General features: G+C 44.9%; 1 protein-coding gene across 1 annotated transcript; it reads left to right on the plus strand.

Moving 5' to 3' along the window:
- The first annotated feature begins 10701 nt into the window (after positions 1-10701).
- On the plus strand, positions 10702-13706 carry LOC147888379 (transcription factor MYB77-like). Its single transcript, XM_087392662.1, has 2 exons — positions 10702-12342; positions 12767-13706. Exons 1-2 carry the CDS (start codon positions 11128-11130, stop codon positions 12785-12787), a joined length of 1236 nt encoding a protein of 411 aa, XP_087248788.1. The 5' UTR covers positions 10702-11127; the 3' UTR covers positions 12788-13706.
- The last annotated feature ends 291 nt before the right edge of the window (positions 13707-13997 follow it).

Raw genomic sequence — 13997 nt, forward strand, 5'->3', positions numbered from 1 at the left:
GGGCATGACTATACATTTGGCTTTTCTATATAACTTGAGTTTTAAAGCAATAATTCGCCATTTATACGTCCTTGGATGTGATTGCTTCACTCAGCTGGACTTATAATTTGAAAATGTTGCATTTAGTTGGATTTGAAGGTTCTATTTTCTTATGACTGCTTCACTCATGACATGCGATTAGATGGTAATTCTAATCATGTGATCTGTTCTTACAGTCTATCTCATCTTAATGCTAGTTCTCATTCTAAACTATTGTTATTATAGCCTTATAAAAAGACTGAATGCTAATCTAAGTTTGTGAACTAGATGCAAAGTCATTATTATTACAGTCTGATTCTGGCTCAATGCTAATCTAAGCCTATGAATTAGATGGTCTGTCATGCATAGTCATTGTTATTATAGTCTGATTCTGATTGAATGCTAATATGAACCTATGAATTAGATGGTCCCTCATGCACAGTCATTGTCACTAAAACAAGCTCTGTGGTTGTTTGGGATTACTATACTGTTTGGGATTTACATTTTCCCTTGTTTGGGATTTATTGATTGGGATTTACTAAAACAAGTGCGGTGGTTGTTTGGGATTTACTAAAGGTTATATTTTGTGGGGGTTGCAGGTAATCCTAAACCAACAAAAATGCATTCCGTTGCTAGTGCCTACCTCCTCTGGCCAATGCCTACCTCCTCTAGCCTTAATTGGTGTTTGAGCTAACCCAATCACGATTGCATGATGTTCACCAAGCTCGTTTAGGACAATCACATTAATTCCAAGCCAGGCCTGGCTCTGGTGTTTGAGTTGAACTAGCCACACGGCTGCATGATATTCCAACCACCAGGCTGGTTTAGGACAATCACATAACTAGTGTTTGAGCTGATCCAACCACGATTGCATGATGTTCCAACCACCAAGCTAGTTTAGGACAATCACATTAAGTCCAAGCCAGCTTGGTTCTGGTGTTTAAGCTAAACCAGCCACACGGTTGCATGGTATTCCAACTACCATGCTGGTTTAGGACAATCACATTAAGTCCTTGTTATTTGGAGAAACTCTCGAGAGATGCACGAAGAGTGGAAGCAATTCCTGATCATCCTGATCCGAGTAGTCTATGGGCTTCAACAGAACACAAGAAAAAGAGAGACAACCTAAGTGTAGAAGTCATTACAATAGTAGTGACGTTTTGGCATAAAAATACAAGGTATTGGTAGGGTTGTCACTCTATGAACTTTAGAGTGCAGGCTAAAGCTTGTGAAGACTCAAGTTCATGGTATTTACATAAATGTCCTGATGTTGCTTCCTAAAATGGTACCACCAATCATGACATCACAACTAGTTTTCTTCGCTTTGATGGCAATGATCGAATGCGTGCATTTGCAACAACTGCTTCCTGCTGTTGCTCTGCAAGGAGTCTTCTGTTCCTTGTTCCCTGACCAAGCTTTTCAGATTTTCTATCTCACAGCCTCTGTTTGCTTCTCTTGTAAGCCATGGCGAGCTGCATGTTGCCATGGCGACGATTAATGAAAGACAACAATGCCAAACCAAAACAGAGAGAAGCTAGTTGGTGAGGCAAGCAAAGAATAGAAGACAACTTACCTGAAAGAAGACAATGGCAAACCAAAGTCTATGCAAGGTCACGTCGAGGTGCGTGTGGGTTGTACGGCATTTGTAGGGCGGGGACAGGTTGCAGGTACTTAATCTTCCAAGATTTGATAGGCGGGAGGTGTGAAAATTTGAAGTTTGCGGGAGTAGTGAAATTTCAACTGTCGATTTTTCCCTCTCCGACGATACACGTCAACAGAATTGGATATCCCAAACAAGTGCAATGTGGCCTAAAATGCTTGAAAACACAAATAGGCCAAAGGGCGTGCTATCAGGTTTGGTGCTATGCATTATTAAATGCAATGACCTTTGGCATGCTTATAAGCCATATAGAAAGCAAGTGCATGGAAAAAGAAACAATTCAAAATTGTAAATAGTGTTGGATTTATTAAAATATATTTTCACATGCACAAATTGCACTTTTCCAACTCCTTCCATTTTCACGTGAATCTAGATACCAATACTAGCAACTATCAATGTGTTAAGACCACCATGCACTAGTCCCAATCGTTTGGATTCCAAATTTTCAATCCGTTTTGGTTTTCAACAAATCAAAAAAAAGTTATGGAGCGTGCCCTCAAATGGGTATGCATCACTTTAGCACAACATTGGAGGCCCATTAACCCATGCATAATGATCTCATTTAGGTGTGTCCTTGGCTTGAAGAGAAGCTTACATAGTGTACTTCAAAATGATTGCTTGGTTGCATGTACATATAAAACAAAATTTTAATGTTTTTGAATAAATTGCTATATCGTATAGTCTTCAGGATGCATGCTTCACATGCAACATAGCACTTGTATTTCTTTAACAGTTTGATTCCAAATCCTTATTCCATAATTTTTTGCTCTCATGTTCAAGTTTGGAATGTGTACTACAACTTGAAGACAAAGTTTGCCGAATTCCGTTGAGCAATGCATAGGTTATGGGTCATGCAAGATACCCATATATAGAAAAGTCCCTGAACCTCACCAAAAATGGCTAGACCTAAGCAAACAATGACCCCACAGCTCTGACCACAAGCGCCCAACAACATCTATCAGGCCACAAGTCAGACATACGGGATCCCATCGCACTTGCTGTCGACAAAGTCTCACACACATTTTGGGCACAGAAAACCAGCATTCCGTTGCATCTGGACTCATCATGCATAGTAATCATCCACTTTCATCGACATTCATTAGTTGCTTGCAACGTTCACAAGTGCCAACTGTCAACTATAAGCAGCACGTGCACTTTAGTCCAGATCACATTCTGTGATCTTGAGTCCTGATCTCTAGTCATCATCGACACCCTACTCACATTGGTAAGCTCTCTCTTTTCTTTGCTAGATCATGTTATTATGACATTGTATAATTTTCTCATTAATATTTGTTTGATATTGCAGCTATACGTTGAAGATGATAGTTTTCTTAAAAGATCCATTGGGAGCATATAAAGAGGACTTGGACAATTGTTTGCGCTTTCAAACTATATCAAGATTCAAGAAGATGTCTTCTGCCAAGATCCTTATTTATCATAGACAGTTGAGCAATGATGGAGAAGCCCCAATCTACTTCTTCAAATGTTTGTCAAAGTCTGTTGGTGGTTATTAGGTGAATTGGCAAAAAGACAAAGTGATATTACTTGAAAAGCTATTTGCATTAGACATTTTTGGGTATTGCCCAGCCATTAGTGCTCAAGGGCAAGATACTTTCTCACTTACACTACATGTGCACTGGCACATGGTATTCAAAATCCTCTACACATAAATGGTTATGGGAAGCACCATCTTATAAGGTTTAGAGAGAAAATTTAACCCCTAAACTAAATAAATAGAAGTTGGGCAGCTCGATGAAAAGAAGCAAAAGAGCAAAACCATTTATATTGTATTTTCTATTATTACAAAGGAAACCATGTCTTGCAGCAAAAGATAGTCAACTCAGAGTTTGTATTGAATTTCTTAGAATACATCATATAGTCCTTGCTTTGCTCGAATGAGTTGTATGTTGTTCTATTTCTTCATAAGCTTTTAAGCTCTATCAATCCACTTGTGATCCACAGGTTTAGGATTTGCCTTCTTCTTTTCTTTTGTGCCATGTTGAAGGAAAGTTTAACTTGTGATAAGGAAATTTTTTTCTTTATTTGTAACCTTTTTAGTATACCTCTATAGAATCTTTGAAATACTTCTTAGAGACTATTTCCCTTTTGTGCTCCTCTAAAATGTTGTGTGTGTAAAGCCTTCAAGTGACATCATGGAATGACCTGCTGCTCCTCCCTATCGCTCTGAGTTGCCCCTCCCTCTCCTTCAGCCCTCTCCTACCTTGCATCCTTCCCTCCCTCCCTCTCTGCCCTCCCTTGCAGCCCCTCCTCTCCCTCTCCCTCCCTCTCCCCTCCACCCTCTCCCTCCCCTTCCTCACAAGTCCTCACATCCTGCCTTCAACCCCCCTCCCCCCCGCCATCACCCCCCCTTCCACCTCCCCCCTCGTTGCCTCTCCTTGCCTCCAACCCCCCCAGCCCAAACCACCTCCCCCTCGCTTGCATTTCATCCCCTTCCTCACCCCATCTCACTCCCTTCCCCTAACCCTTCCCTTGCCCCCCTTCCCCACACCTTCTCGCCCCCTGCCTTGCCCCTTCCCGCCTCCTTTCCCCCCCTTCGTGCCCTTCCTCTTTTCCTGCCCTCTCTCCCTCCCTTTGAGCCCCCTGCCTTCCCCTTCGACTCCCCTATCCTAGCCCCCTCCTCCCCGCTCTTCCCTCTATCCAACCTCTTCATTCTCCTCTCCCAACCCGCTCCTTCACCCTCCGTCTGCCTCCCCTTCTTCCCTTTCCTCCCGCCCTCCTGTGCCCCCTAGGCTCCTTCTTCTCGCATCATTTCTAGAGAGGATGGATTTTATTGTGTTCGAGTCGGCCTTCCCACCTTGATTGACAATGGCTCTGCCTTCAGCCAATCCTCATCCACTTCCACCGGTAGCGAAAACCGTTACGTTCTCAAACGATGAGTTGTAGCAGCTTAGAAAAGATACAGAGTAGGAGAGTTCTACATCACTCTTTACTTGCATCCATGGGTCCCACCCTTCCAGGTTACAAGCCAAGGATTGGATGCTTGTTGCTTTACCTGGAGACCTCTAGGGCATCGGCACCTCACATATGTTCGTCTTCTTGGTCGAGGTTTCTTCTAGGTTTTTTTTAACTCCTCGGATGTAGCAGGTACAATGCTTTAGGCCAGTCGCTCACCACTGAGTTCCAAGAGGATTTTCTTGATTCCCTTCTCATTGGGTTTTGACCTTGTGGAGGAGGATAGCTGGAAGATTTCACTCTTCCTCAAATTCCCCAGCCTCCCTTAGGTGTACCATGGACTCTTATCTTCCATTGGAGCCGCTTTTGGGATGGTCACTGAGAATACCCCCTCCCTGGGATGCCTTCTTCGGCAGCAAAAGCAGTCAGATTAGATGGGGTACCACATGTTAGGGTCATTGTCTTTGACCCTAACATCACGGATGACCACATCATGCTCCAGCATCCAGATGGCTCATTCTATTGGTAGTTAACGAACACTTCATATCCCAATTTCCTAACCGAGAACCAGAAACTATCCTCACTCCCGCAGTTAAACTCTTGCAATAAGACAATTTTTGGTCTAACCTACCTGAGGATGGAAATGCTACCCCTCTGCTTAAGCGGATGATAACACCCCCTCACATTCCATGATAGAACCAAAACACTTTCCATCCCTCCCTCTCCCGACTTTATGGGCAATTGCTTTGTAAGCATCTTTAAAAAAATTGAATCTGTTCTCTTTGCTTCCTCTAGCCACTTCTTTGATTCTCTTAGATAGACTTCAATGCGGTGTCGGGTGCTCCTTTTCTCCTTCTCCTGTGTCCACCTCTTTGGCTTTTTCTTCATGTATGTGTTTTTTTTTGTTAGCTGCAGGCATTTCTTCGTTGGGTCGTGCTTCATGCTGCTGAGGCTGGGTTTCATCAACATGTGAGACCAATTCCAACACTTCACCATTCCTTTTGAGTGGCACTTCCAGTTGCATGTCACTGTGATTAGATGCACTATCCAGAGAGCTAGGCTGCTCGTCAACTTGCGATTGATGATGAATCCTGCCCTTCTATCCCACCACCATCCATTGTTTCAACTGGTCTGGGGGCGTGGAGCTAGGTTGGGCATTGGGGCTGGGGGCATGATGATCTTCTTGTCTGGCGGCACGTGCCAGCCCGTCTTCTCTTTCTTGCCCTGTGTCCTTCTGCGATGGTCGAGGTTTTGCCTCCTCTTTTCCTTTAGTTCCCCCCTCAAGTGTCTCCTCCAATTTTCCTTTAGCTCCCCCCTCAGCTATCTCCGCCCCTTTAGCTAGCACTATGTTTGCGGGCTTAAGAGGGCAATTGTGGGCAAAGTGACCCAGCCCTTTGCAGACGAAGCAGGCATCTGGAAAGGCGCCAAATTTGACATGCAGCACCAGTGGGGGGCCATCAGGGAATTGAACTTGGATGAATTCCTTGGTTTCTTGCGACCTGTTTCAAAGCACTCAGGCTCTCCTTTTGCCCGATGGGGACTACAAAGCTGGAGGGATCTGCAGACACGTCTGAGGGAGGCTATCATAATTCCGAAGTTTTCTTCCAACCATGAGGGGACGCATTCATGCAGTAGGAATCTATCAATACTGAAATCAACACTCCATGGCAGCACCAACATGGGGGCTCCTACAAAAACAAACCATCTACCCAGCATGTCATCTCTAATTGCTTCAGAAGCACAATGTGAGAGAAAGAAACCCTTCCCGAAGAAGTCAGTGGTGTATCCATTTGATGGGAGATCGTATTCGTAAGTCATGAACTGTCTCGTGGGGGATGGGATTCAACTTGCGAAGAACAGATACATTGCTCCTCACGCCAAGGGTTCCAGCTGAGGACGTACATCGTCCACTTGCAACATCCAGACCGTCTTGTGTTTTTTGCTTGTCTCGAACTAGGGCAACCTTTCCACTTCCTTTGCCCTTCTGTCTAGATTAGCTTGGAGGATTCTCCTGGCCTCGTCCTTAGGGAGGGAGGAAAAGTTGCTCTAACTTCTTCGCCAACACATCCACGTATGATGGCGTTTCCTTAGGTGAGTTGTTATAAGATCTGGGGCCAGCCAAAAGTCCTTCCTCAGTCCCCTCCGAGAGGGCATCATCCTTGCATGAATCCACACTATCAGGGGGGCACAGCGCCAGGCTTCATCATTCATTGCCTCCTCAAACGGAGGAGACAATACCTCGTTGTAGACTCTAGCCCTCTTCCGAGGAAGGCCTATACTCCCTCCATGCATAAGCCACGTGTCTACTATGCACCAGTTCACCGCTCACATGCAATTGGAGAGAGAATATATAAAATACCCCTTGAGTGTATGCACTTGCTATATCATTTTTACAAGTATATGCCTTAGGTTTGAATTATAAATTTCAATGCATGTCCATGTACATGAGCGCGAGCGCACGCACGCACACACACACACACATCATGACACGTGCACAAAAAGATCCTGACTTGCATGCTCGCTCATACCCTTGCTTACTATGCATGTGCATGCATCTCTCTCTCTCTCTCTCACACACACACACACAAGTTTGCTTATGTGTACTTGTTTCACAACTCATTTGAATTGCTCCCAAAAAGCTCTTTACTTGTGGTGTGCCATGAGTCTGTATTCACAGGTGAAGAAACCCTAGAGAAATTGCAAGAACACTATCTATAGAAATTGCAAGAACATTATCCATAGCATTTTTACTATTTCTTGTAAATCACAGATTTTTATTGTAATCACAATAAACAAAAAGGTAAAAAGTGTAACAAACAGTTCTAGTTGCTAGAATTTTTACTCTCTCTCATAAATCTAAGATTTTGTATTATAATAGCAATAAAGAGAAATTTTTAAGTGTAACACGAAAAGGATTTAGTTTCATGATGGAAACAATTTATAGAAAACAAAAAATGTAGATAACCAAATTTGACAACTTTAGTAAGGGCACTCTCTGTATTTGCACACCTATATAAAAAAATGTCTAAACCTTGCGTGTTAGGACACATTTGCAAGTTAGTCATAATTTTGTAAAACCTCAGAGACATAGATCATGCTAGATAAGTGACTCCCAATTCCAATATTTTGTTAAATTATTACTATGTTCATGCTATACACACGTGTCTCCATGAAGGATGCAAAGGATAAAGAAGGCGCATGGGTTGAGGAAACAAACATTACTATTGCACATATAACTCCCACTGTATGCTTAAAAAAAAATATTGGCCTCTTCACCTCTTATTTATTTCAAAGGTGCACTCTTGTAAGTAGACAGTCATGCATAGATATATATGTGAGGATAAACATGAAACAAATTTATGCCAAAAGTATGTCTGACTCATAAAGGTGTGACATACAATGCACCTCTTGATTTTTGGATTTAAATCATGTTTAATTAATATGAAAGTGCAAAAAAACTAAGGCGCTAGGAAATGGTTACATCAACAATTTTGAATTGTAGTATAAAATGGGGGCACACATGCTTAAGTTCATTCAATAACAAAAAAAAAGATGTAGTATAAAATGGGCACACATGCTTAAGTTCATTTAAAAAAAAAAACAGGATGTTTTTTAAATCAACATGATTGTAGGTATAAATTTATTATATGGATAAAACAAAGATAATTAGAAAAACTCATGTGTGATGGCATGGTTTATGAATGCGAATTCTACTTCTTCTCGCTATTTATTGTGGTAGGCTAGAAATAATAAGGGCATACACTGACACTAAAATTCTTCTAAGGGAACATTAACATGAATAAAATGTTCACATGATTCTTAAATGAAATGTTTTCGACCCATGCATCACCTTTCTTTAAAATCAAAGCTAAGCATACACGGAAAGAATGTAGTTGGTTATAGAAGGTGATCTGTCCACATTGACATATGATGGCTGTTTGATTTGGAATATGTATAAAAAGGTTAACTTTATCTCTTGTAAATTGGGATGATAAAATATAAGCCTTTGTAATCATGATCAGAGGCTTCTTTGTCAAGCAAGACTTTTAGGGTTCTTTGTGTTGAAACCATGACGTATAGTATTCATGGCATGCGTCCATGTATGGATAGGCAATCTTGTCTAGTATTGCAAAAGGCATTTTTTGAAAGGCTTTTAAGTGGTTTCAAAGCAAGACATTCAAGAAAAGTTAGTTAGCCATCTATTAGAATCAGTTTTTTGATGTGAGGTGCGAGGAACTCTTGTATATGTACAGTAAGTTAATGCAAGGAATCCATGTTGTAATTGGATGACTTACAATGTGATCATAAGGAACGAGCTTGGTGTACCAAAGTTCCTCTTGTATATGTAGAGTAAGTTAATGCAAGGAATCCATGTTGTAATTGGATGACTTACAATGTGATCATAAGGAACAAGCTTGGTGTACCAAAGTCTCAGCCTTGCCTACAACTAGCTAGGCAAATGTGAAAAGCATCATTCTAGTGAATTGATGGGCTAGAGCTCTCTCTCTCTCTCTCTCTCTCTCACACACACACACACACACACACACACACACACACACACTTTTTTTAATAGTGAAATTACACACACACAGACACATACACACATTTTAATAGTGAAATTACACACACACACACACACACTCATTTATTTTTGTGTGTGTGTGTGTGTGTATGAGAGAGAGAGAGAGAGAGAGAGAGAGAGAGAGAGAGAGGCACACACATATTTATTTATTTATGTGTGTGTGTGTGTGTGAGAGAGAGAGAGAGAGAGAGAGAGAGAGAGAGAGAGAGAGAGAGAGAGAGCCCCAAAGGGCAAACCTTTGGGGTAAAACTTGGCATGCTTACCTAAGAGAAATATGCAAGACCTTTGAAAATAGGGCCCACCAGCTATAAAAACGTTGCTTGATTTGTTTGTGGGTGGGGGTTGTGCATAAATAATTAATCTAATAAGGTAGTTTTAAATCCACACACGTAGGTAATCGGCTCGCCATACGAAGGCAATTCGTAATTCTCAGCAAGTACTTGCTCGGCGCGTTATGTAGAGGCTTGTTGGAGAAGCCTCTCTTCTTAAGAAGCTTATGCTCTCCATCTTGCTAGGGCAGCAAGGTAGAGGAGAGACAAGGGCTAAGTGGAGGGGAGAGGCGAGGGAGAGGGAGAGGGAGAGGTGATGAGGATGGGATAGGAGAGGAGAGGGAGAGGGAGAGGGAGAGGGGCTGAGGGTGGGATAGGAGGAGAAAGAGTGAGATTAATTCCGTCAACTCTTGGGGAGAGGGCGAGTGACAAATTGATTGGGCATAGGATAGATCATAGAGGGGTCTAGTATCACGAAATTCTAATGAGTGTGGAGAGCCAATAATGCATATGCAAGTGGAAGGTTCAAGGACATATTTTCGAAACTTGTGCAGTTTTAGCGCGTGGACAAATATGAGAAAAAATATCTGGTTCGTTCGTATAGGGAGAACAAAAGGCACGTTGTGGCGTACCGTGGGTCCCGAGTCCGTACTCCGGAGGCTTTATAAATACATTAAAAAATGAGAGAAAGAGCAAGCGTGTTCAAAACGAAACAAACGTGTGGAGCCTAAAAAAAAAAAAAATTGTTTTTGAGAGTTTTGAATCTCTTTCTTACGTGGAACGCCAGGTGGCAGGTACCAACGACCATAACGGCGCGCTAACGGCAAACGTTAGGTGCGGGGAGCGGGGGAGCGGGCGCCGACGTTTCCGGAGGGGCGCCAGGCTGGCAGGGAGATCGGACGGTGGACGGGGGAAGGCACGACAAGGGCCGTCGGATCGGGCAGCAACGGCCTGTCACATTTTTGCCAACGGGCTGCTTCTGCGGGCGTCGCTATCGGCGCGCCAATAATATGGACGCCAGCCTGCCAGGCTGGCGGGGTCAAAAGGCGGGACGTGTTCCAATCGAGTGAGGACACGTAGGATGGGCCAGCTGTGCAGCGGTAAGGCGGTGGCTGACCGGGCTGCAGGTTGATGGATGGGGATGATGATGCGACATGGGATGGGATGATGGGATGGATGCATGCATGATGCATGACACATGATGATGCACCATCCACACCCATTCAATTTGAGCACCTGTGTTTTTTGATCATCTTCTTCAGAAGCTTGGCCTCAACTCTCGCAGGTCGTTCCGCCATAGCTGGGGGCTTCCCCTTCCCTGCTCCTCTACTCCTCGTCTCAGTTCTCAGCTCAGCGCCTTGCTGTGCTCGCTAGCTTGCCTTCCTCCCAACCCGCCTCTTTGCTTTTTCTTCCTCGCCAATCCATCTCCTCAGGCGGAACAATTCCCCTCGAGCTTAGCAGCAGCCTTTCTTTGCTCGCCCTTCTCGATCGACTTCGCACAATCAAAACCTTACTTCTCCCCTCGATTTTTCTTCCTTGCCTTTCCAGCTCGCTGTCTTCCCCCCTTCCGCCCCCTCAGTCGGAGCAATTTCCCCTCGATTGGAGCTCGTAGCCTTTCCTTGCTCACCTCTATCGATTGCGAACAAACAAAACCTTGTTCCTTCTCAGCTTCTTCGCTCCCTGCCATGGCGCTTGCTGCACTTTCCCCCTCAACCGAGCACGACAGAATCAAGGGCCCCTGGAGCCCCGAGGAGGACGCTTCTCTCCATATCCTCGTGGAGAGACACGGACCCCGCAATTGGTCCCTTATAAGTAAAGGAATTCCCGGTCGTTCCGGCAAGTCCTGTCGTCTCCGTTGGTGCAACCAGCTGAGCCCCCAGGTGGTGCACCGGCCCTTCACGCCTGCAGAGGATGCGGCCATCATCGAGGCGCACGCGCAACACGGAAACAAGTGGGCGACGATCGCCCGTGTGCTGCCCGGACGAACCGATAACGCCATCAAGAATCATTGGAATTCCACTCTGCGTCGCCGCTGCATGGAGGCAAAGGAGGGAGGTCTAGCATGCTGGGGCAACAGCAAGCCAGGACGCGGAGAGGAAGAAGAGATCTGCAGCTTCGATGGGAAGAAGAGAAGCAGCAATGAAATATCGAACGACGGAAGTCTACAAGAAGACAGCAGTTGCGAAGCCGATTCGCGCAAGTTGAAGAAGCTGAGCATGAGCGCAGAATCTCCGGGAGGTTCGGATCGCAGCGATTTGAACATGAATATCAGGCCAGTGACTCCACAGGTATTCAAGCCTGTGCCGAGGCCTTCTGCGTTCTCTTTGTATGGCCCTCCTCCATCGAAGCAAGCAACGGAGGTAGCGAGCTCAAGCTCAGATCCTCCAACGTCTCTCTCGCTCTCGCTGCCGGGTAGCGGTAGTGGCAAAGAGGGAGTTTTTTTCCCGACTGGTGCTGCTCGCCAAGGAAGTCCACCTAAGAAGGAAATGGATAGTCCTGCCACCCCTGCCGTCTCCGCTCCCCAGCCACAGCACCCAGGAACGCCCATTATTCCCGTGCTTCAAGCGGGTAGCTATCTGAAAGCCGAAGATGCAATGGATTTGATGAGTGCAGCGATCAAGGCAGCAGTCGCGCAGGTTCTTGCTCCCGTAGTGCAGCAGCAACCGCCGCCTCCGCCCAAGGCAGCGATGGGGCAGGGCATGTTTGTGGGGGGGGCTTTGAACGCTGGCTTGCTGGCGTTGATGAGGGAGATGGTGGCGAGCGAGGTGCAAAAGTACATGGCTGCGACTCCGATGGAGCAATCGCAAGGCTGCATGCAAATTCCTCAAGGATTTGCGATGGAATACGCATGTCTGGGTTCTCACCGTGAACTGTTCGTTGCCTCTCCACCTCCAAGGAAGGTGGGGTGAACAGAGAACACCATCACTAGTTTAATATCATCTCCCTTCTCGCAGGGAAAGCTTGTACACTTACTCTTTGTAGGTTTTCAACGCTGGCAAATACCACCAACTAGCCTTCTCCAATGGTGATTACAGTCCCATGCCCTAATACGATCTCCTCCGCAGTTGTGCAGAAACCACACAGGGGAATGCGTGCAGCAATCTACTCATGTCTGTTAGACAAAATTTGGCATCTGTGGAGTGACAATTTGCAGCTCTACAGTCGCTTTTCTGCTAAATCTTCTTCTTGTTCTTCTTCAAGCACGCCAGCCTCGTAATTGAAAGACAAAGCTCTTCTATCAACTATTTGTCTACCTTAGTCTTTCATGTTTTCAAATCAACCCGCTAAGCCAAATTGACTCTAATCTGTCCTTTTAACCCGCAGAGCGTCTTTCCAGCTTCGTAAAAAGCGTCGAAAGCAGATCGGAGCATGAAGTATTTCAGCTGTACATCCTGAGTGCTCATGCAAAGGCCCCATTTTACGGCTGGAACGCTCCCGAGCGGCCGAGCCCCATCTCGTAAAGTGGCGAGAGGGTCGTCCTTAAGTTTGAGTTGTTGCGCCCTTGCGTTAAGAGCGTGCCCTCAGGAATTCCCATACGACAGGATGATGCCAATACGTCTTTGCTACAACGAGTGTGGACCGTGGTCCTGTGGAGAAGCATGAAGCGCAGCTACAACAGGCTTGCAATAGTTAAGTGCACAGTGTTTTCTTTTAAATAAACAGCCTTCTGTGTCAAAGGTTACTATACAAGACCCAAAGGGACTTCAAATCGCAAACAGCTTCGACATCTTCACCTCAAAACCTGCTGCTATCCATCTCCTAGCCACCTCTCCCTGCTTCCCTTCAAAGACTAGAGCTGCATTATTAAGAAGAGCCCTGAAAAGCTCTTTGACTGTATGCTGTTCCTCACATTCCAAATAGAAACAAGGGCTGCTCCTCTCACTGCACCATATGTGGCATTGATTGGAACTGGAGAGTCTGGAATCTCTCCCTAATAAAATTTTATTGCATCAGTCCGGAGTTACAAATAAAACTTGGCTGTCCCAAAAAGATGTGCTCCTGTTTCCAGTAGAGTGTTTACACAAGGGGCACAGTGCCCACACATGCCAACAGATGTCCCTCCCAATTCTTGCTTGTCTTCCACAGAAAGTTGAAATTTGGAAGTACTAGCCCACACATGTCAACAGATGTCCCTCCCAATTCTTGCGTGTCTTCCACATCAGAAACTTGAAATTTGGAAGTATAGCCCTTTCCACAACCTACGATTTGTCTTCCTCCATAGGCTAGGGACATCAGATTGACAGATACGTGAGCATCTCAAAAAGGAAAAAAATCTGCCATCACACTAGCCTAACAATGAGTAGTCCTAATGTCTCCAGCGTGCCCACCAGTCACCAGGATTATTTGACAGTTTTAGTAGGCCAAGAGCTGATACGTCTTGCTAAATTCATTTCCCTCTAATTTGATCACTTAACTTGCCGTCTAATTAGAGGTCAAGTTTTGTGCTACTAGGGTCTGGTTTATTTTCCAGGGACTGAGCCCCCCCCCGCCCCCAAAACAAAACACATTAAAACTTGCCGTCTAATTAACTTGCCATCACACTAGCATAACAATG

The sequence above is a fragment of the Dipteris shenzhenensis genome, chromosome 21 (assembly GCF_047967505.1).
Source record: "Dipteris shenzhenensis isolate YYH24624 ecotype China chromosome 21, Dip_SZ_1.0, whole genome shotgun sequence".
Taxonomy (NCBI): Eukaryota; Viridiplantae; Streptophyta; class Polypodiopsida; order Gleicheniales; family Dipteridaceae; genus Dipteris; species Dipteris shenzhenensis.